Genomic DNA, 25009 nt, shown 5'->3' with positions numbered 1-25009 from the left:
TTCTCAGGTGCATCTATTTCAATGCAAAGTGTATTGTTGGAAAGGCAAATGAATGTAGATCATATGACGTTGTGGCCATTAGTGAAACTTGGTTGCAGGAGGGGCAGGACTGGCAGCTCAATGTTCTGAGCTTCCATTGCTTCAGATGTGATTTTAAAAAGGAGGGGATGAAAGGGGCAGGAGTGGCATTGCTCATCAGGTAAATTATCATAGCTTGCACTCAGTGGACAGACCAGAGGGCTCATCTCCTGAGGCTATATGGGTGGAACTGAGGAACGGAAAGGTATGATCACACTCATGGAGTTGTATGATGGACCATTTGATAGTCAATGAGAATTGGAGAAACAAATCTATAGAGAGATCAGACAGCTACAGGTTGTGATAGTAACTGGGACACCCCCCCCCCCCCATACTGTAAAAGCGCTGGATGGCTTGAAGTTTGTCAAATGTGTTCAGGAAAGTTTTCTAAAATCAATATATAGATGTACTAACAAGAGAAAGTGCAATACTGATCTCCTATTAAGGAATGAGACCGGATAGGTGATGGAAGTATGTGTAGGGGAGCAATTTGGGTCCAGTAATCACAATGCCATTAGTTTCAAATTAATTTTGGAGAAAGATAGATCTGGGCCTTGGGTTGAGATTTCTCAATTGGAGAAAGGCCAATTTTGAGGAAATGAGAAAGGATCTAGAAGCCATGGATTGGGATAAGTTATTTTCGGTCAACAATGTGTGGGTAAGTAGAAGACCTTCAAAGGAGAAATTTTGAGAGAACAGTACTGAGTTTGTATATTTCTGTCAGGATTAAAGGCAAGATTAGCAGGAATAGGGAACCTTAGTTTTTGAGGGATATTGGGATCTGGTTTGGGGGGAAAAAAAGAGACACGTTGCCGTTATATGCAACATAGAGGATAAATTACTTGAGAATTTTAAAAATGCAAGAATAAAATTCAAGAAAAAAAATCAGGATGGCTAAAAGATATTGGGTTGCTTTGTCAGACAATGTGAAGAAAAATCCTAAGGGTTTCTACGGGAATATTAAGAGCAAAAGAGACAAAATTGGTCCCCTTGAAGATCAGAGTGGTCAGCTAAGTATGGAGCCAAAGGAGATGGGGAAAATCTTGTACAGGTACACAATCCTTTATCTGGACGTCTAAAATCCGGAAAGCTCCAAAATCCGGCAAGTGGGGAGAGGGAGAGAGAGCAGCACAAGTCGGGCAGGCAAGGGGTGGGGGGAGACCAGCAGAGTGAGTCGAGTGGGTGAGGGAGGGGACCGGCAGTGTGAGTCGGGCAGGTGAAGGGGAGAGACCGGTAGAGCGACTGGAAGGGGATGGGGGTGGATATGTCAGCACAATTCAGGTGGGCTTAAATCTGGCTTTCTGAAATCTGGTAAAATCTGAAATTCTGAACACTGTCCCCCAAGGGTTCCAGATAAAGGATTATGTATCTTTAGCGGCTCACGGCTGTCACTGCAGGCTGACACAGAAGACGCCATTCAAACACGGCAATCAAGCGGGCTGCATGAGGCGTCAGTGGCCGTTCCCGTAGGTTGCTGCAAAATGGGCTCTGCCAGCCAATTGCTGGCAGTGGATCACGAAAGGACCAATTAGCACCCAGGGCAGCACAAACCACAACCGTCAATGACACGCAGCAAAACTGGCTGATCCACCCTATCGCTGATGGTTGGTCGTGAGGACACCAATCAGAGCCTGAAGCTGTCAAGCTTCTAGACATCACAACCACAGGTGTGGTTCCAGCAAGCCGAGGCAGAGTTCACCATTCACCGGATCTCCGCTGACAACATGCACTACTACCCTCGACCAGGACATTGCAGCCTGGTTCATCGACTTCCTTCAGCAGCCTCCGGAGTAAGGGAAGTATGGCCATCAAGGAGCTACTAACCCACACTGTCGGGCTCTTGTTGTATATGGATGGTTTGGGGGATGGGGCCCCTTCCGCTCTCATAGCAACATGCTCACTCTCAATGATGGCCGCACCTCTTGCCCATTGTTTCAGCAGATCTTTTTGGAGTGGCTGCCTGAAGACATCTGGTTGCTCATCGCAGAAGATGATTTTGATGACCCAAGAAAGGTAGCTGCCTGAGCGGATGTGCTATTGGCGGCAAAGAGAGATGCCTGTGCTACACTGGAACAGGTGATGACGCCTTGACAATAGCAACCAGCTAGGAAACCTGCCAATTGACCACCCGAGTAACAGACCCCACAGTCAGCCATACTGTTGTTTTAATCACCAATGCTGGGGTTCAGAGGCCCGTCGATGCTGCTCCACCTGCGTGTTCCTGAAAAACATCAGAACCGGTGTCATTGGTGGCTGCCACGGCCAGCATACATTAAAGCCTGCTTCATATATGAGATTCCTTATCAGGCGACCAGTTCCTGGTTGACACTGGGACTGAAATCTGTGTCCTTCAACCCCCAACCCGGATGCCTGCAGCTGAAGGATGGGCCAAGAGATAAGAGCTGTCAATAACTCAAATATAAACACTTTTGCCACCCCACCATTCTGCTTCGTTTTGGCAATTGCCATTTTACCTGAGGTTTCACCTTGGCATCAGTTCGACAGTCCCTCCTGGGAGCCGACTTCCTCCGAGCCAACTCTCTACTGGTGGCCATTAAGGGAAGGAGGTTGGTACACTCAAAGACTTTCCAGTTCCTTTCATTCGTTGGGACTAAACTTACAGCCCCGCACCTACATTCTGTGACTGGTGCTGACAATGCATTTGCACACATTATTGCCGAGTTTTCTTCCTCCACGGCACCCAAACGGCATCAGACCCTTACTAAGGGACCTCCCCTCCATGCCAGGGTGTGCTGCCTGCTACCTGAGAAACTTAACCTGGCAAGGGAGGAATTCCATAAAATGGAGGAGCTTGGACTTGTACAATGATCTGACAGTCCGTGGGCCTCACTGCTCCACATGGTACCCAAAGTATCAGGAGGGTGGAGGCCATGTGGAGACTACAGACGCCTCAATGTTGCCACCAGGCCCGACAGGTATCTGCTCCCCCACATACAAAATTTCACTATTAACCTTCAGGGGACCCGGATATTCTCAAAAGTTGACAATCTGGAGCTGTCATCAAATCCTGGTCCACTGGATGATATTGCCAAGACTACCATTATCCTCCCCTTTGGGCTTTTTGAGTTCCTTCGGATGCCTTTCGGATTAAAAAATGTAGCTCAAACCTTTCTTAATGGACTCAGTGGGTTAGGATCTCAAATTTGTTTTCATCTATCTCTATGCTATTCTGATACCTAGCCATGACCACGCTAAGCACACTACTCACTTAAGACTTTTGTGCACTCGCCTAAGTGAGTATGGGTTGACCATTAACCCAGCAAAATGCCAGTTCGGCCATGAGACTATTGACTTCTTGGGACACTGATTAAATAAAGATGGGGCCAGGCCACTGCCTGAGACAGTATAGGGTATTTGATCATTTGCTAGGCCAAATACAGTCAAGGGCCTGCAAGAATTCGCCAGAATGATTAATTTTTACCACCAATCCATACTGTCAGCAGCCTGCATCATGCATCATGAGGCCAGTCTCAAAGACATTATATGGACAAATGAGACAGCTAAGGCTTTCCAATCTGCAAAGGACACTCTAGTTAATGCAATGCTGCTGGTGCAACCTAGGCCTAACACCCCGGCAACCCTCACAGTGGATGCTTCCGATACAGCACTCAGGGGTGTGCTTGAGCGGCTGGTGTATGGACAACTGCAGCGACTAGCCATTTTTAGCAAGAACTTCCAGCTGCCGGAACTGAAATACAGTATGTTCAACTGTGAACAGTTGGCTCTGTACCTGGCAGTGAGATCTTTTTGAAATTCCCTAGAGGACAGGAAATTCTAGATCTTTACCAATCATAAGCCACTTGTCTTTGCTTTCAGCAAAGTTTCAGATCCATGGTCAGCCAGGCAACAGAGACACCTTTCTTATATTTCAGAATTCTCCACCTACATTAGTCACATCACAGGAAAATCCAATGTGGTGGCTGATGCATTGTCCTGACCTGCCATTTCCACCATATGTGCCCCTGCCCCGGACATCAACTATATGGCCCTGGCAAAAGCACAACAAGCTGATCCTGACTGCAGTAACTGGCCTGTAGCAGGAGGATGACCCAATCAGCTCCGATAAAATGACTCTTTTGCGATGCAGCTACCAGTAAGCCACACCCAATCATCCTCGCCAATTGGAAAAGACAAATTTTCAACATGGTCCATAATCTGGCACACTCCTCTATTAGGACCACTGTCAGAATGATAGCTGACTGATTCATCTGGCATGGCCTCTGAAAAGAGGTCAGCAGTGGGCAAGGACTTGCACACAATGTCAGTCTGCTAAGATTCAGACACACTAAGGCCTCTCTCTATGCTTTCGAACCACCATGACAAAGGTTCAGCCACATACACAAGGACATGGACATTGTTGCCCCACTACCAATGTCATGGGGTGTTCAACCATGTGGCCCAAAGCAGTCCCGTTACCCAAGGTATCCACCAAGCCATACTAGGGCCCTGCTGAACAACTGGGTGGCATGCTTTGGGGTTCCAGAACATCTCACCTCTGACAGAGGAGCCCAATTTACCTCCATTCTATGGGCAGCCTTGGCCAATACCCTTGGAACCCAACTCCACCAGACAATGGCATATCACCCACAAGGCAACAGATTGGTGGAGAGGTTCCATAGGCACCTCAAATCAGCCCTCATGGCCAGACTCTCAGGGCCCAACTGGACAGATGAGCTGCCATGGGTCCTCCTGGGGATTTGAACTGTTCCTAAGGAGGATTTCAATACATCTGCAGCCGAGATGGAGTATGGCGCACTGTTAGTCATCCCGGGCAAATTCTTGGCTAGTACCCCGAAAGACCCACCAGACACCACCTTAGCCAAACTGTGAGAACTCTTGCCCCAACATTTCCAAACGCATGGCCATCCCTGATCTATAAGTCCCCAGAGACCTCAAGAATTGTAAATATGTGAGAGGAGTCATGTGATGGAGCAGTGGGTGGTTGGGAAAACCAGCCCTCTCCAGGAAAATAGGAAAACAAGTTAGGAAAAGGCAAAGCATAATAAAAATAGAGCACAAGAAATAGAAGGTAAAGAGACAGAGAAGAGAAAGAAGGTGGCTTCCAAGAAGGAGGAAGTAAGAACAACTGGAAAAAAAGAAGTAAAAAAAGTCACCAGAGAAGAAGGAAGAAGGCCTTACCTGCAGGAAGGAACAGGACGCTGCGCTGACGAAGAGCGCCCGACCATCGAGGTCAGTACCTGCCCCACAGAGTCGCGACCCACCAGCTGGTGCACTACAAAAATGGCTATCGGAGCCAAACAAAAGTGCGCACCTGTGTGTGTGTGCGCGCGCGCGGAGTTGCGCATGCACAGTGCGCACCTGTGTGTGTGCACGCGCGCGAGGAGTTGCGCATGCACAGTGCACAATCAGAGGAGAAAGAGGGCACCGGCGGGAGGGGGGTTCAGCGGAGGAGTGGGCTGTCACAGACCGAGCAGCTGACTGATGCCCGACACCAGGGCTCTCAGCTGGAGGATAAGGAAGAGAGCAGATGAGGGTGCGACGAAACAGGCGTGGAAGAAAGACTGAGGGAAGATCGACAAGAAGACCAACATCAAGAAGCACAACAGATGAGCAGCCCAAGAGGGGAGGAACAGCAACAAGAGGCCCAACAAAGAGATAAAAGCAGCTCATCAGATACAAAGAAGAGAAGAAGACACAAACACAGATACAGACATAGAAGAAAATGACCAAGATCTTCACAGAGAAGTCGAAGGTAAAACTGATGAACAGAGTATAGATAAAGTATTTTTTTGAAGAACAAATTAGATCACGAAAAGAATGGTCATCATCAGAGTTTAATGAAATTAAAAGGAAAATGAAAAGGACAGAAGATAAAATGCAAAGGTTAGAACTGGTAATGACAGAAATAGGGAAAAGAGTAGAGAATGTGGAAGAGTGGGAAACGGCTGTAGAAATGGAAGTGAATGACTTAAGAGAAAAATTGGAAGAAAGTGACAACAAAGAGACATGAGTTGTTATCTCAGAAAATTGATATGTTGGAAAATTATAGTAGGCGAACAACATTTAAAAAGTGGGCCTGTAGGAGGGTGAAGAAGGCACAGACATGAAGGAATTTATAAAAGGATGGATCCTGAAGGTCCTGGGAATGACAGAAATGCAGGAAGAAATGGAAATAGAAAGGGCACACAGAGCATTAGTCCAAGATCCATCTTAGTAAAATTTTTGAGATACACGACAAGAGAAAATATACTGGAATGAGCAAGGAATAAAATTAGAGAAGATAATAAACCATTGGAATACAAAGGTCAAAAAATATATTTTTACCCAGACATAAGTTTTGAACTCTTAAAGAGAAGGAAGGAATTTAATACAGCAAAATCAACTTTATGGAAAAAAGGTTACAAATTCATATTAAGACATCCAGGTGTGCTTAAAATATTTATACCCGGGGAGCAAAACAGACTGCTCTCGGATCCAGAGAAAGCGCAAGAATTTGCAGAATGTTTGCAGGTCAGGAAAAGAGATGTAATAAGAATGAAGAACGGCGATAAAGTGTGTGTATATTATATATATTTAAAGAACTAAAGAGGGAAAAGAGAAGGGAAGGAAGGGAGTAAGGGGGAGGAAGAAGAGAGAGAGCTTTGTTACATGTGTTTTTGGGGGAAATATGTGTTTTCTAGAGAGGGCTAGGTGGAGAGAGAATAATCGTCACTGCAAAATCAGTTGATGCTGTGAACCAGATCGCAACCCAAATGAAAAGCGGAGTTGTAGTTGCCTGGCAAGGGGTATGGGGCAACTCAGAGGTGGGGGGGGGGGAACCTTTGGGGTTAAGGTATTAGTGGATGTGGGAACTTTATGTCTTAAATGTGTTGTCGTATATTAAGTATAATAAGAGAAAACTAAGAGATGAAAAGGGGGATGGAGATGGCAAAGATATAAGATGGCCATGTTGAACTATATGTCTATAAACACTAATGGAATACATAACCAAATTAAAAGGAAGAGGCTACTAAATTTATTGAAGGAAAAAATGGATATAGCATTTGTGCAGGAACTGCATCTTAACTGAAGCAGAACATAAACTAAAGAGAAACTGGGTAGGACACGTAATGGCAGCATCCTATAATTCAAAAGCTGGAAGTGTAGCCATACTAGTTAACAAAAATGTACCAATCAGAATAGAGGAGGAAATAATAGATTCAGCAGGGAGGTTTGCACTGATAAAGTGTTAGATATACTCAGAATTTTGGAATTTGCTCAATATATACGCACCTAACGAGGAGGATCAAAAGTTTATGAAGGATATTTTTTTGAAAATTGCGGACACAAGGAAATGTATTGATAGGAGGGGATTTTAACCTTAATTTGGACCCAATGTTGGATAAAACTGGACAAAGACAAGTAAAAAGAATAAAGCAGCCAAATTTATGGTTAAATCAATGCAGGAAATGAAACTTATGGATATATGGAGGAGGCACAAAACTTACTCAAGGATTGATGTTTTTGTCAGTCCATATTCAAGGGAGAGTTAGGAAAACTGAGTATAAAGCTAGCCTACTATCATATCATTCACCCCTATTATTAGCAATAGACCAGGAGGACATCCCACCAAGAACATATAGATGGAGGTTAAATGAAAGCCTTCATTAGAGGGCAGATAATAAGTTATGTGACTAAGATGAAAAAGGATTACAATTGGGGTAAATAGAGCAGTTGGAAAGGGAGATATTAAGTACAGAAAAGGAATTGGTAAAAAGGGATGATATAACGAAAAGGAGAGAATTGGCGGACAAAAAAAATTAAATACGAAACATTACAAACATACAAGGTGGAGAAGAACCTAATGAAAACAAAGCAAAAGTATTATGAACTGGGAGAAAAAACATATAAAATATTAGCCTGGCAACTTAAAACAGAACAAGCTAAAAGAACGATACTGGGTTCAAGGAAAAAGGACAAACAAATTACATATAATCCAAAAGAGGTAAGTTAAAATTTTATGAACAATTGTATCAAACTGAGAATGAGGGGAAAGATGATAAACTAGAGGAATTTTTAGCTAAAATTGAACTGCCAAAATTGCAAGAAGAGGAACAAAAACTAATAAAACCATTTGAAATAGAGGATGTACAAGATATATTTAAAAAGTTGCTATACAATAAAACACCAAGAGAGGATGGATTTCCAATAGAATTTTATAAAACATTTAAAGAGATATTAACTCCTCCTCTCCTGGAAGTAATGAACCAGATAGAAGAAACACAAAACTTGCCAGATTCATGTAAGACAGCAATAATTACAGTAATACCAAAGACTGGGAAGGATCCACTATCTATTACTTATTTAAAGTATTACAGAAATTCAATCTACCAGAAAAATATATAAATTGGATTAAAGCATTATATAATGGACCATTGGCAAAGGGATAAATGGATATGTATCGAGACACTTTAAATTAAGTAGGTCAACTAGACAGGGATGTCCACTATTGCCCTCGTTGTTTGCTGATAAGAATAGAAAATAAAATAAAAGGGATAAAAATAAAGGAATATAAAATCAGCTTATTTGCAGATGACATCATAGTATACCTAACAGAACCAGAGGTATCAGTAAAAGAATTACATAAGAAATTGCAGGAATATGGAGAAATATCAGGGTACATGATCAATGCAAATAAAAGTAAAATGATGCCAATGAGTAACGCAGACTATACAGAATTTTAAAAAGAATCACCATTTAAATGGCAAGCACAAGCAATCCGATACCTAGGGATCAGGTTAGATAATAACTTAAGTCACTTGTACAAACTAAATTATCAGCCACTAATAAAGAAATTGCAGGAAGATTTAGAACAATGGAAAGAATTACTGCTAACGTTGATAGGGAGGGTAAACTGCATTAAGATGAACGTGTTCCCAAGCGTAAAATACTTATTTCAAACATTACCAATTCCCTTAACAGAGAAATTCTTTAAGGAACTAAAGCGAATAATAAGGAAATTCTTGTGGAAAGGGAGGAATCCAAGGGTAGCATTAGATAAATTAACAGAGAGGTATGATCTAGGTGGTTTACAGTTACCAAATTTTAGAAATTATTCTAGAGCCACATAATTAAGGTATTTATCAGATTTTTACCAGACAAGGAAAAAACTAAACTGAACTAAGATAGAGCTAGATAAAATAGGGGAGAAGGTACCGGAACATATACTTTATAAGTGGGATGAAAAGCTAGTGCAATATAAAAACTCACCAGTACTGCATCATTTACTTAATACATGGAAGAAGATCCACTTAGAAAGGAAAAAACAAATTATCAAATACCAAAATTACTATTGATGCAAAATCCACTAATCCCTTTTATAATAGATAACCTTTCCTTTAGAGAATGGGAGAGAAAAGAATAGAAAACTTTTTTGGGAAATAACTTATTAACATTTGAACAGTTGAAATAGAAATGGAATAACTCATGGTACAATGTTTGCATATCATCATTTGAAAGCTTATTTAAACGATAATTTGGGAAACAGCTTGAGATTACCTGAAGGAATCGGCTTACAGACACAATGATAATCAAAAGATTTATAACCAACATGTACATGAAACTGCAAGAGAAGGAAAATGAAATAAACTATAAACCTAAGCAGAAGTAGGAAAAGGATCTAAACATTAAGATAAAAAAATGAACTATGGGAAAAGTTATGTTCTGGAACTATGAAGAATACAATAAACACAAGGTTATGTATGATACAGTATAATTGGTTACACAGGGTATATATTACTCCTCAAAAATTTTTAAAAAAAGAATTCAACATTATCAGATAGATGTTTTCACTGTAAGAAGGAAATGGGAACAACATTACATGCAACTTGGGCATGTACGAAAGTAAATACATTTTGGGAAGAATTAAATCAGATACTAAATAAAATTACAAAAAATAACATACCAAAAGACCCAGATATATTTCTTTTAAGTAACATCGTATAATTCAAAAGCAAGAGGAGTGGCTATACTAATTAGCAAAAATGTGCCATTAGGATGCACAAAAAAGATTTGTTAAGATAGCCCTAGCCGTAGCAAAAAAAATTGGAAGACAATTTGAAAATACAACAATGGTATATAGAAATGAATAAATGTATTCCATTAGAAAAAAATAACATATAGTTTAAGAAATAATATTGAAATATTTGAACAAGTATGGGAGCCTTACATTATATACAATGGCGAAAACCTACCGGGGACAAACATTACCTAAGTTGATGGAAGGAGAAGGAAAGAAAAGAATGGACTCAGTAGAATTTCTGGTGTATTTTTGTGAAATGACAACATTGTCTGACTGGCTTAATGCAACCTAGATTGTATACCTAAAATGGATGAGAGGGGGGGGTGGGGGGGTGGCTTGGGAGGAGTGGGGGGGGGGGGGGAGAAAAAGTCACTGTATATGTGTGAAAAAGAAAAAGTGTATATCATGGCTAATGTGATTTATGGTGTGAAAAATAAAAAATTTAAAAAAAATTTTTAAAAAAAGTAGAGAATTAGGCCTCAAATGGATAAAGTGCATAAAAAATTCATGATGATAGCCTTAGCAATAGCAAAAAAAAATGTATTAATGTCAATTTGGAAAATGGAAGAGAGCATGAGTATACAGCAATGGTACATGGAAATGAATAAGTGTATTCCATTGGAAAAAATAACAATTTAAAAAAAATAAAGTTATATTGTTTGAAAAAATTTGGGAACCATACATGGAACATATCAGAGGTTGCCTAAGACCTCCATCCCCTAAAATGAAAATGATAAGACAAAATGACTAGATTCAGTGTGTAATAAATAAATGCATTTTCTTGTTTATTTTTCTTTGTATGAAAATATTGCTTTGTGATTTTATTGTATATGTTGAATTTTTATGGGTTTTGGAGGGGGTGGGTAGAGGGAAGTGGGGGGGGAATGGTGAGAAAAGACCAGTGTGTAAATTTAATGAGATACGTTTGTACATATTTTGGTTGATATAGTTCACAGTGTGAAAATAAAAAAATTATTTTAAAAAAAAAAAATTGTAAATGTTTTTGTGAGATGCGGCACTCAGTCACCGTATGAGGGGCCATATCATGTTCTCTGACAAAATGGATCCACCTGCGTTCTGGACATCGGCAGCAGGGAAGATAGACTGGCTCAAACTGTCACATTTGAACAGCAGTCAACCAATTACACTCTCAATCCCTCACTGCAGGGGCAGGCCCTCCAAAGGTTCTAATACCTCTCCAGTTGTTGGTTCTGGCGGGGGGTGGGCGGCAGTTGTGTAGCGACCTGCGGCTAATACCGAAGAAGCAGTTCGAACACGGCAATTGAGTGGGCTGCACGAGGCATCAGCGGCCTGTTCTCATAGGCTGCTGCAAAATGGACTCTGCCAGCCATTCGCCAGCAATGGATCACGAAAAGACTGGTATCGAGGGCAGCACAAACCACACCCATCGATGACACTGCACCAAGACGGGCCGATCCAGCCAATCACTGACGGCAGGTCATGACAACACCAATCAGAGCCTGAAGGAATACAGGTCATGTCTGTCGGTCACATGGCAGCCAGGGTCAGCCTGACTATATAAAAGAGAGCAGACAGTTCATTAAATCAGTTTCAACTGCACTCCTTGTGTATAATCTCATTTCCAAGCTATAACCTTGAGACACACCACAACTTTAAATTTTTTTTTTCATCTGTATTCACTCAGGAAACTGCTCAGAAGTAAGGAAAACAAGCAGTGAGGTCATGGAACCTTTACAGATTAAAGAGGAGGAGGTGCTTGTTGTCCTAAAGTAAATAAGGCTGGATAAATCCCCAAGGCCTGACAAGATATTCCCTTGGACCTTGAGGGAGACTAGAAATTGCTGGGGCTCTGGCAGAAAAATTTAAAATGGCCTTATAGCCACAAGTACGGTGCCGGAGGATTGGAGGGTAGCTTACATTGTTCCCCTGTGACAGAGTATATAGAAATATTTTGGGAAGATAAATTGGGAAAGGTTTGTTAGAGTAGGTCATATACAAACACTTTCAAGCAGATCTTATTTAAAATACTAGAGCTCTGCCCCATGCTAGACATATCGGCTCTACAGTTTTTGCAAGAGCTTTGAAGAGTGCTCAAGAGACTTCACTAATGGATTGTTGTTTGCAAAAGGCAACAGATGAAAGATCTTGTTGGAGCGACAGATTGTCTAGAAGAGAACTTGTTGTTCTAAGAGGGTCATGTGGTTTTGCAAGCGAAGAGAGTCAAACAGGCTTTCTCTCAGAGATAACTTCTACAATGTTACAGCCAGCAGAAGTAGCTGGGACTGGAACAGGACAAGCTAGCTAGCTTGTGGAAAGCCCCATTTTAGAAGACAGCCTGGTCAAAGCCATTGTGGTCCATGCAAGATGAGAGGACTAGCTGTCTAATGTTTCACTTGGAATAAGAGAAACAAAATGAAACTCTGTGGTGACCTGAAAGAAAGAGGTTCTCATCTGGAGAACCCTGAAGGAGCAAGTCACTGAAGTGACTGATGGAAGTACATCAGTTGTGTATGTTCTGGAATAACAAATCTCTCTCTAAAAACCGACAAGAACCTTCCTGAGTGGTAACCATTTACCTTTCGAGCACCAAATCCTGGTGAATTTTATAAATGTTAAAATTCTGTGTGCAGTATAAGAATTGCCTGTAACCAGGGAACTTGGAGGAATGAGAAGTGAGATTGGACTGTGAGCCAAAGAACTTTTCTGAACTTGCACACACATTACATACACTTGCACTTAGAATTAATTAGGTTAATGTGTCATGCTGTCAATCTCTCACTATGCTTAGTCTGCACTACTAGCATTGGATGTGTATTATCTCTACCACCAAGGGCACTCACCTTGACTATAACTACTACTGAGTTTCTACTAATAAAAGCCATGATATGTGTTTAACTACACTGCATTTGATCTTCATTATCTAGCACATCAGTTAAGTAAGTCAATAGTGTTAAAGTTTGATTCTATTTTCATGTTTAAAGATAATTAAAAACAACTTTTTGTTTAATTAATAATTTGTCTTGGTGAGTATCTATTGCTGCTGGGTTTTGGGGTCCTCTGGGTTTGTAACACCCCCGACTTTTCCAGGGGGGCTGCCTCATGTACCCGCGATGAGCTTGTCAGCTTCATCCAACCCGATCTCAAACTCATCTGGTTCATCGCCGATAACACTGTCCCCTTCCTAGATCTCTCGGGAGACTAGCTTTCCACTGACATATACTTCTTTTTCTTGGCTTCGCGGACGAAGATTTATGGAGGGGGTAAAAAGTCCACGTCAGCTGCAGGCTCGTTTGTGGCTGACAAGTCCGATGCGGGACAGGCAGACACGGTTGCAGCGGTTGCAGGGGAAAATTGGTTGGTTGGGGTTGGGTGTTGGGTTTTTCCTCCTTTGCCTTTTGTCAGTGAGGTCACTGACATATACTACAATTCTGACAACTACCTGGACTACTCTCTGCCCCCCGCAAGGATTCCATTCCCTTCTCGCAATTTCTTCATCACTGTTGCATATGTTCCCAAGATGAGGTCTTCCAGTCCAGAGGTTCTGAGATGTCTGCCTTCTTCCATAAACATGGCTTACCCTCCAATACTATCATCAAAGCCCTCACCTGCATCTCCTCCATTTCCTGCTCATCTACCCTTGCCCCTTCTGTACACAGATGCAACAAACATAGAATCCCCCTCATCCTTACCTCCCACCCCACCAGCTTCCGCATCCAACACATCTGCCGGAATGTCCGACACTTACTGCAGGATCCCACAACCAGACACGTTTCCCCTCTCCTCCCCTCTCATTCTTCTGTAGGGACTGGTCCCTCCGCGATTCTCTCGTGCACTAATCCCTCCCCACCAATTGCACCCCTGGCACCTTCCTCTGTGCCTGCAAAAAGTGCAACCCCTGCACCAACACCTTCCCCCTCACCAAGGTCTGGGGCCCCAAGCAGGCCTTTCATGTGAGGACTGACTTACTGCATCTGGAGACTGGGAAATCGTTTTGCTCAGTACCTCAGCTCCATTCGCCACCCCAGTGGCCAACCATTTTAATTCTGAGTCACACTCCTTTGGTCACATGTTTGTCTATGGCCTTGTATATTGTTCCACCCCAACCGCTCGCAGATTGGAAGAACACCTTATTTTCCAGCTTGGTACCCTCCAGCCACATGGCATGACCATTGACTTTACTGCTTTCCATTAAACCTGCTTGCCTTTTCTTTCCCTCTTCCCTCCCCCCTTTATTGTCCTTCCAGTTCTTTCATCCACAAAGCCCCATCAGCCCCCCTCCCATCATTACTGTTGTCCCCTCCCTCTTTTCTCCACTTATTATCTGCCTTTCCACCCCCCCCCCCCCCCCCCCATTCTTTGTTTGGTTGCTTGCTGGCATTTTCTCATACTTTGATGGGCTTAATCCTCAAACATCTATTATGTACCTTTGCTACATAAAGGACACAGTTTGACCTGCTGAACTTCTCCAGCATTTTGTGTCTTTACTACAACCATGATGTCTACAAAAATTTGTGATTTATAGGTCACGTTGTTCTATTGTTTTAAAAAAGGCTCCAAAAGTACCCTGGAAATTTTAGGTCAATAAGCCTATTGTCAGTAGGAGGTAAATTATTGGATGGTATTCTAAGAGATCGGATATACAATTATTTGGAGAGCCAGGGACTGATTAGGAAGAGTGAACGTGGCTTTGTGTATTGTAGTCGTGTTTAACCAAACTGATAGTTTTTCGAGGAGGTTACCAGGAAAGTTGACAAAGGCAAGGCTGTGGACATTGTCTACTTTAGTAAGGCTTTAAACAAGGTCCCACATGGAAGGTTGTTAGGAAGGTTCAGATGCTTGGTATTCATTGTGAGGTAGTAAACTGGATTTGTCAATGGCTGGACAGGAAAGGCCAGAGAGTGGTGGTTGATGATTTCCTCTCAGTCTCGAGGCCTGTGAGTAGTGATGTGCCTCAAGGATTGGTGCTATGACCTTTTGTTACCAATATCAAAGATCTGGATAATTGGTAAATTGGATCAGCAAGTTTACATGTGACACCAAGAATGGAGGCATTGTGGACTGCAAAGAAGGTTTTCAAAGCTTGGACCAGCTGGAAGAAATGGGATGAAAATTGGCAGATAGAATTTAATGCAGACAAGTGTGAGGTGTTACATTTTGGAAGGACAAACCAAGAAAGAACCTACATGATAAATGGTAGGGCACTGAGGAGTGTGGTAGAACAGGGATCTGGGAATGCAGATGCATAATTCTCTGAAAATAGCATCACAGGTAGATTGGTTTATAAAGAGAGCGTTTGGCAGATTGGCCTTCATAAATCAAAGTATTGAGTATCTGAGTTGAGTTTTTATGGTAAAAGTTATATAAGACATTGGTGAGGCTAAATTTGGAGTATTGTGTGCACCTAACTAGAGAAAAGATATCAGTAAGATTGAAAGAGTGCAGAGAAGACTTAATAAGATGTTGCTGAGACTTCAGGAACTGATTTACAGGTAAAGGCTAAATGGGTTAGGACTTTATTCCCTGGAGCATAGAAGAATGAGGGGAGATTTGATAGTGGCATTTAAAATTATGAGGGGGATAGAGAGTAAATATAGGTAGACTTTTTCCACTGAGGGTAGGTGAGATACAAACCAGAGGACATGGGTTAAGGGTGAAAGGGGAAAAGTTTAAGAGGAACATGAAGGGGAACTTCAATCACAGAGAGTGATGTGAGCGTGGAATAAGCCGACAGCTGAAGTGTTGAATGCAGGCTCAATTTTAACATTTGAGAAGAATTTGGACAGGTAGATGGATGGGAGAGGAATGCACTGGGTGCAGGTCAATGGGACTTAGCCAAAAAATGGTTTGGAACAGACTAGAAGGGCAGATAGGGAATGTTCCCATACTGTAATATTCTTTGATTCTATGGAGGGCTTGTTATGTTGATTTTATGCTGATGTTACCTGAAGTGGGTTCAGATCCTTGGTGAGAAAGGAGTCAATTTGCTCCATAGCCAACCTCTCAAAGCAGTTCATTACAATGGACATAAATGCCTCTAGCCAATAGTCATTGAGGTAGGTCACTTTGCTCTTTTTGAGCATGAGTATGGAGGATGTTACTTTGAAGCAGGTGGGGACCTCAGACTGTAGCAGTGAAAGATTGATAATGTCTGCATAAACTCCATCCCAATTGGTCCTCAGGTTTTGAGGTTATGGCCAGGTACCCTGTCTGACCTGGATGCTTTGAGGATTTGCCCTCTTGAAGGTTTTTTTAATGTTGGTGCCCATGACTGGGAGCACAGTTGCAATATATTACAGTATTTACTGAAAAAGTGATGGAAACACAAACTTGCAAAATGAAATTGGATTTAAAAACTTGAGAAATGGTTGGGTAATGTGAAATGGGTGAGGAACGGCGTGAGGTAAAACGTAATTTCAAAGAACTGGTATAAATGATAACTGCATCCTGATTTTTAAAAAAATTGTAAATATGGTGAATGCTGCAGTCTGATTATTGCATAATTATAAAAGAAAAATAACAAGATGTTGCTTTTCATAGTGGATTATTTGAACACAAAGATTTTCTTTATTAAATTGATTTTGATACACTTATTTTAGGACTTCGTCCAGACTTGTACACACCACGAGGACTAAATGCTGCTGCAACCAGATCCAGAGTAACAAATTGTATAAAGACCCTTACTCGCTAGCTCAAAAAGATTTGAAAAATTTATATGCTGAAATCAAGCAGGTAAGTTTAACTTCTGATCACATTTTTAATTTTTGTAAATGGTTTTGGAATTGAGTCACAGCTCGATTGTTCAAATCCTTGCCACAAGCCTTTTTTTCTTTCTGAACATGAAAATTACTGCTCCATTCTTACTGTTAAACTTGTCAATTTTTTTTAATATTAGACTGCATTTAAAAGATTGGTATTGCTTTCATTGTTTAAAAGACATTTCTGGGTCCATGGTCCAAACATGGGTTAATAAGTAGACCACCTGGTAAAGGGGAGTTGGGCTAAAGTGCCTGTTTCTGTGCTCTAAAACTTAATTATGCCTTTATTTACAAAAAAAGATTGATTTCCAAGAGATTTTGCATTGAAATGGGAAATGCCTTTTTGATTTTTGAATAAAAGTTATAAAAATCTGTAGTTGTATTCCAAGACTCAAAAATTTCAGTTAAAAAAAACAAAACACTACATCAAAACAAATGCCTGAAACAATATTTTTTTAACAATTAACTCAAAGAAATTAAGAATGTGCTCTTGTACCCTTTTTTGAGGTACTTCCATATATGTACAAGATCCTGACGCAGCAATTACATCACATTTGTGTGAGATGGGTGATTATCTAATTTCTGCCTTAAAAGATTGCTGGATTTTTCTCTCAGACATTTGTAAAGCTTTGGAAGCCTTCTTTAAGGCAGATTCTTAAGGAAGCCTATGGAACTGGGTTTTGGTGGCTGGGCTTTAGTGAGAAGAGTAAAAAGCTGCAGGCTACACTTTCCACCCTGCTTGCTACAAGGTCTTTATTTCATTTCCCCTGTACTACTAAATCCCTTTGACACTTTCCATTCTTCCCACCTGCCTTCACACTCAATTAATTAATTTCTCCCACCTTCAATTTGACAGAACCCTTCTACTTTCTTAATTATAAAGGCTTAATTTCTTCCACAACTTTGCTCAATTTTCCATCTCCACCAATGTCCACTTCCCTTTTCCCAGCACCTTCCATGCAAAACCTCTTTTTTTAATCTGTTCCCACCATCTATGTAATACAAGCCTGAATATCTGTATCTCTTTAAACTTTAAAGCCCTCAGTAATTAATGTTGGCTACCTGAACTCGGCCTTTTTAATTCTGTATTGGAATTTCATTTTTGAATGGTCACCAACCTGAAATGTAAACTTTTTCTCTCTCCAAACATGCTGCTAGAGCTGCAAGCTAGTTACAGTATTTTTAAAGGGAGAGAAGTAAAACATGACAAAGTGATTGAAATAAAAACACAATGCTGGAGAAACCGAGTATATGGTGTCTTTATCTTTGCTATATGAACTTCTGGTCATCATTTTCTTCAGGTGCCTGCCTATAATTTGCTCATTCCTTGATAAAGAGATCAAGCCTGAAATGTTGATTTCTGCTAGACTACTTCCATTTTCCCTCTCTCCCTATCCCTCCTTCCTTTCCTCCAGGTCCCTCTCCATTCGGAGCTAAACCACCCTGGTTTATCTTGTGCCCCCTCCCTTTATCCACCTATTACCTCTTGCCTATGGGCCTGTGCTTCTCCCCCCTCCCCCCTCTCCCCCCCCCTCATTTTATTCAGGTGCTTGCCTACATTTTGTCATATCTTGATGAAGGGCTCAAGACCAAAATGATGGTTATGTATCTTTACTATATAAAGTATTCTGTTTGACCTACTGAGATTCTTGAGCATTGTTTTTACAGTATTTTTACATTTTAGATAGTGTCTTGTATATTATATCTCACAGCTGAGGCACTTTTTCTTTTTCATTTGTCTTCTATCTACAACTCTGATAGATCAGCTACAATTAAAAAGTTTCATCCTTAACACTTATTCAGTGTTGATAAAGTGCTATCAATGCTTGTAGTCTCTTATCTCCACCCTTCCCCTTTCCCTCCAACTTAAAATGTGTAATTCCAAATGTTCCTAGTTTTTTTTTAAAGTCTGATCAGAAATATCAAATTTATTTTTCTGTACATCAATGCTTCTTGGACCACTGAACTTATAGCACTTTTTTCTTAAAATTTTTGTCATTTTCAACAAGGGCATGACGAGCCTTGGATTGTGAAATGACAAAGTACAGGTAGTTCCTGGGTTACGAACACTCGTTTTATGGACATCTCGTACTTACAAACAGACTACTTGCGGCTTCAGTGGTTCGTTAGCTTGAGGAAGGAGAACGTTGCTGTTGCCCAACAATTCAGAGTTTTCCCAAGCAAAAGAACAATAGGGTTTCATCGTGAAGAGAAAGGAAGAAGTGTGGATTGTGGAGCAGCATGCGGGAGCATTTAGCCCGCCTGGGATTGACCGCAGAGTCCGGCTGCAACCACCAGACTTGAATAAACCAGTCTTCATTAAAGTGCACCCTTGTTCAACGTCAGTTGGCCGCTTGCATCCTGTCTGATTCTGCCAGCCTTAGGAGCAGTGCTGAAATCATGCAGGACATCTTCCACCCCAGGATGGGTCACATTGGTATGCCATTTAAAGTTGGCGCAACCTGTATGATGTCAAATACACGCCTCGATTGTCGAAGGACCATGAATGCGCCCTACCACATTGGGGAAAACAAATAAAGCTGTTTTTAAAAAAAATAATTGCCTTCATGAATTTGCCACTGATATTAAAATACTTGTATACTACATACAAGTGCCTAACCTTTTATCCAAAAACCTTCAGACCGGACACTTTTCAGAATTCAGATTATAGAATTGTAGAGGCCAACATCTCCGCTGGTGCCGACCTGGGAGGCCAACCTTGCTTCTGACTTAGCGAGGGAACGATGGGAAACTAGGTGTACCTCAAATGAAGGCATTGCAGATTGCCAACGCTCTCCCTCCCCAGGGACAGCCTCTGCACATGCATTCCAAATCGGAGGTGCTGGGCAAAATGGGGGAGGGGGGGGGTTGTACCTGTATGATGTCTCCGCTCTGCAAGGAGGCCAATTTTTCACTAACTACTGACGCTGACTGACATGGGATTTTCAAGTGCGAGTTAAGTGAAGGTCGCATCGGGTCACATATGGTAAGCACATAACATCCATGGAAAAAATATTCAGTTTTCAGAATTATGGATAAAGGGATAAGCACCTGTACTAAGACAAACATTTGACTAACTGACACTAAATAAGAACTGTAGCTACCTGTTCCAACTTGGCTACAAATTTGACTTAAAGACAGTCTTGGGAAACTAATCTCATTCGTAACTCGGGGACTGCCTGTATGCTATTATATTTAACAAAGATCCATTTAATCAAAGTTTTTCCTGTATGTAAACCTACAGAAGATGAAAAATATAAAAGTGTCAGGAAGTAGCATCTGTCAAGAACTTGGTTCATGATCCTTTAAGTTGGTTTGTTTGTCAGAAATCTAAAGATGAATAAATAATGAACATGTAAGCATTTATGATTACTGCCGCTAATTTATTTGTGGATGTGTGATATCTTTTTCAGCAATTAGCAGTTTCTTCTGATCTTAAAGAAATCTGTGATTACTATTTTGATGGGAAAGGGAAGGCTTTTCGACCCATGATTGTGATATTAATGGGAAAAGCATGTAATCTCCATCATAGCAAGAGCAGGTGAGAAAAGTTTTGTTCTATTAGTTGAAGTGGTAAACTTTCTGTGACCTAGCAATCAGAAGTGTTACAAAGTTTTACTTCTACAAAATCTGACTCTTCTGATGGAATAAAAACAAAATGCTTAGTGCCTTATCTGCCTGGCTAGTTAAACAAAAATACATTAAATTTAATCTAACAGATGGTAGCTCACTGATAAATAATACTGTGCATCTTACCAGTTCTTTGGGGTGAGGGGGAAATAGTTAAAATATTTAGTGCAGTGCCAATTTAAGCAACGTGTAATTATTTACTTCAAGCTTTGAGTTTTGGATAGGTAAATGGCAGTGTTGATGAACAATTCTTTCAGCTTGTACAAACTAGTTTTTACATTCATTGAACAATGTGACATGTACTTCTGGCCACCATTTAGAATTTTCAATAAAACAACCCATAATTTAGTTCAGTGGAGGATCTCCAGGGGAAGTGGCGTTGCAATATTTAATAGTGTTTTGTGTATGGGATGGGAAGATCCAATAATTTTTCAATTTAGAAATGTAAGACTAAGCAAATAGCATTGCAGCTATATAAAATTTTGAATAATCTGTACTTGTGCAATTCTGTTCACCCTATTACATACAATAAGGAAGTAGAAGGTTAGAAAGGACACAGAAGTCATTTATTTACCAGGTTGCTGCCTGGAAGATAAGGAGAGATTGGTCAAACTTAGGTTTTCCCTGAAGTGTCAGAGGCCGGGGGGGGGGGGGGGGGGGGGGGTAAAACTTTCAAATACTAAAGACTTATATTTAGGTGAGAGGGGAAAAGTTTAAATATGTACAGAACAAGTTTTTTTTTAAACACCCAGAATAGTAGGTTCCTGAAATTAGCTGAAAGCAAATATGATATTAGTGTTTGCCGTTTCTCGATGGACATGCGGAGAATGGCCGGATATTGATCGCGCACAGGCAGAAGAGTTTGTTTAATTTGGCATGGTGTTTGGCACCAACATTGTGATCTGAAAGGCCTGATACTGTGTTGTACTGTTGTATGTTTTAATCTGGAGCCAGCTGTTCATGTTACCCAAAATGGCAATTGTATGAATTAAAAATTTAGTTTGTCTTTTCAGTTCCAATAATCTTTTTTCCTTCCTTGCTATCTAGGGAATTATTGAAAAGCCAACATTCTGTAGGTATGATTGTAGAGATGATCCATACTGCCAGCCTGGTACATGATGATGTTATTGATGGATCAGAAACTCGACGAGGTAAAATTACTGTAAATAAAATCTGGGGAGAGAGAAAGGTGAGTAACTGCATTGAGCATAAGGAAATTACTTGTAATAAGTGAACAACCATGTATCCATATTGTAAATGTTGTATGCAAAAGTTCATTTACATTTCACGATGGCTTTTCTATATGAATAAGACTAGGCTGATTCTTAATGTGATTCTTGTCTAAAATAATTGTGCTCTGTTAAGTGGAAGGAGTTGCACCATTAATAGCAGTTCCCTGGAAGCCAAATGAATCAATTTGCCTTCTGCATTTCAAGGTTCAGATACAGTTCTCTAGAGCTTTCAAATTGTATTTGCTCTTGAAAGGAGAGGGGACAAACTTGCATGCAGGTTTGATCCTCTTAAGAATCTCATCAACCTTTAAATACATGAAAATATTACATCAATTCTGGCTGGTGCCAGATAAAAGGCAAATGCTCAAAAAAATCATTTCATAAGACTATAAGATATAGAAGTGGAATTAGGCCATTTGGCACATCAAGTCCATCCTGCCATTCCATTATTGGCAGATTTATTATCTTTTTCAACCCCATTCTCCTGCCTTCTCCCTAATCTCCTTGATTCCCTTCTAAATCAAAAATCTGCCTACCTTAAATATACCCAATGACTTTGGTCTTTGTGGTTATGTAGTGGGAATTTGGTTGAGTTTGCAGAAATCTGGCATTCCTGCAGTAATGATAGTTAAAATGATCTCATTGCTGTATTGCTTGTTATAGAATGAGCTGCTGTAGTGAATTGCAGTGGTGAACAGCATGGTTATTCATCTTGATCAGAATAGAAGCAGCAGAAACTGTTGCATGTGTTGACTGTCTGGATTCTAGTGTTTCACCATGTGTTGGATATGATGGAACTGCTGTCTCACCATCTTTGGTTATATATTTTTTAACTATCCTATCATTTTGTGGCAAATTTGTAGCTTCCATCTCATTTATGAAACCAGTTATGGTAATCCCCTATAAAAAGCCCTTGCTAACTATGCCAGCCAGTGTGTACCTGAGCTTCATTTCCATGCTGTCTGTCCCAAATCCTCACAGCTTGCCTATCCATGTTGCCTTGATGGTAGGAAAAATGTAATATATTTCTATTAATAAAACAGTACATCACAGGAACAAGGCCTTTTTGCCATCATGACTTGACTGACCATGATTCAAAGCTAAACTATTCCCATTTGCCATAATTTGATCCCTATCCTTCCATTTCCTGAATGTTTATGTGCCTGTCTAAAATTCGTCTTATTTTCTTTCACTTGTCACACCCTGACAATGTATCTCAGACTCCCATCATTCTTTTATTGTAAAAAAAATATTGACTTGCACTTTTGCGTTTGACGTTTCTCATGTTCCTTTCATAACTTTATAAACTTCTGTCATCCCGTCAGCATCTGACGCTTTGGAGAAAATGTCCAAAGTCCAACCTCTCCTTGTATGTAATGTGGGAAATATTTCTGTTAAAGGGTGAAAACAAAATAAGATTGATTAAAAAGGAAAACAAAACTAATCAATATTTTTTTTTTAAACTTAGTGAAAAGATTTTTTACCAGAGCAGTATAGTCTTAAGTGCTGAGGCAGTTCAAGAAACTTTTGTAATAACCTAACTTGTACTGCATGAAATTGGTTTTCCCTTCATTTATAGGCAATTTTGGCTGGAGACTTTGTTCTCTCAGCAGCCTCCATGGCCCTTGCACGACTTGGTAACAACACTGTAGTGTCCATTTTCACTCAAGCAATTGAAGATTTAGTACGAGGTTAGTTTTAAAGTAACTTTAAGGCTTAAGAATTTGATAATCAATGGTTTATTAATCTGTACTTTTCTCTTCCTGTTTAGGGGAATTTATGCAGTTGGGTTCCAAAGAAAATGAAAACGAGAGATTTGTACATTACCTTGAGAAAACGTTTAAGAAGACTGCAAGTCTTATAGCAAACAGTTGTAAAGCAGTATGTACGTTCTGTCTTAAGTAAAGTAACTGGAATTGTGTTTTCCAGTTAAGTTTGTGCACTTGATTAACACATTCTTTTTACCCTAATAACCAGGATGGTTCAGATCTGGAAAAAAAATCAGGAGTGGGGGAGATTCAAACTAGAGGGCATGGTTTAAGATTGAAAGGGGAAAATTATATGGGGAACATGAGGGGAAATTTTACGCAAAGGGTGGTAGGGATGTGGAATAAGCTTCCGACAGACGTGGTCGAGGCGGGATCATTGGTTACATTTAAGGAAAGACTGGATAGTTACATGGATAGGAGAGGACTGAAGGGGTATGGACCGGGTGCTGGTCAGTGGGACTAGGAGGGTGGGGATTTGTTACGGCATGGACTAGTAGGGCCGAACTGACCTGTTCTGTGCTGTAAGTGGTTATATGGTTATATGGAGTGTATTTTTAAATCTAAATGAAATGTTCTGTACTTGGTGATTGCCATTAATATATCTCATACCTGTTCTGTCACTCTACCTGATTAGTTTGTAAATGTCCTTTATTTTGTGTTCAAAGACTACAATGACGATTGAATTTTGGAGGAATTTATTCTTTTTATCCTTGGCTTAAATTGTATTTCTTTGCACCTCTTTATTTGAGGACTCTGACTTGAATATTTAGTGCATTAGGAATTGCAATTTCTTGAGCAGTGATGTGTTTATTCATAGTTGGACTTTTTTGTTAGTGCAGAAAAACCCTAATTTCCTCCTGCTTTCCTTAACATGAAGATAAAATGAAGATCATGGCTATTTCAGTATGGTTAATATCAATTAATTCAACCCAAATAAAGAATCTGCTTGCCTGCAGAAAGCAGAGGGTAATAGAAGATGGCACATATTCTGCCTGGAGGTCAGTGATCAATGGTGTTCTGCAGGGATCTGTTCTGGGATCCTTGCTTTTTGTGATATATTTTTAATATAATAAATGACCTAGACAAAGAAGTAGAGGGATGAGTCAGCAAGTTTGCAGATGACATGAAGATTGGAGGTGTTGTGGATAGGTGAGAAGATTGTTGTAGGTTAGAACAGGATATAGACAGGATGAGGAGTTGGGCAGTAAAGTAGCAGATTGAATTCAATTTGGATAAGTGTGAAGTGGTGCATTTTGAAAGGACAAACTTGAAGGTGGAGTACATAATTAATGCCAGGATTCTTAAGAGCACAAGAACAGACCATAGTTCTCTCAGGGTTGACACAGGTTGATAGGGTAGTTAAAAAGGCATATGGTATGCTGGCCATTAGTCAGGAGACTGATTGACTCATGAAGTAATATCAAAGTTCTATAAAACTGTTCACTATTGGATGTGGAAGCTATGGAGATTATGCAGATTTACCTGGATAATACCTGGATTTGAGAACATTTCTTGTGAGCC

The 25009-nt window shown here is 40.5% G+C and overlaps 1 protein-coding gene across 2 annotated transcripts in view; it reads left to right on the top strand.

Moving 5' to 3' along the window:
- Positions 1–25009, top strand: part of pdss1 (prenyl (decaprenyl) diphosphate synthase, subunit 1) — a 39596-nt gene that overhangs the window by 7608 nt on the left and 6979 nt on the right. Inside the window, exons 3-7 of one of the 2 annotated variants that reach the window (XM_069914566.1) lie at positions 16699–16831; positions 20271–20398; positions 21535–21676; positions 23299–23410; positions 23491–23600. In XM_069914566.1, the coding sequence (XP_069770667.1) occupies positions 16699–16831; positions 20271–20398; positions 21535–21676; positions 23299–23410; positions 23491–23600 (625 nt within the window). Of the gene's footprint in view, positions 1–16698; positions 16832–19704; positions 19844–20270; positions 20399–21534; positions 21677–23298; positions 23411–23490; positions 23601–25009 lie in introns of those variants that run through there. The other variant, XM_069914567.1, reaches the window with a different exon arrangement.

Source organism: Narcine bancroftii, chromosome 1 (genome assembly GCF_036971445.1).
Source record: "Narcine bancroftii isolate sNarBan1 chromosome 1, sNarBan1.hap1, whole genome shotgun sequence".
Taxonomy (NCBI): Eukaryota; Metazoa; Chordata; class Chondrichthyes; order Torpediniformes; family Narcinidae; genus Narcine; species Narcine bancroftii.
The sequence above is the reverse complement of the archived record's forward strand: the minus strand, read 5'-3'. Positions and strand labels throughout refer to the sequence as shown.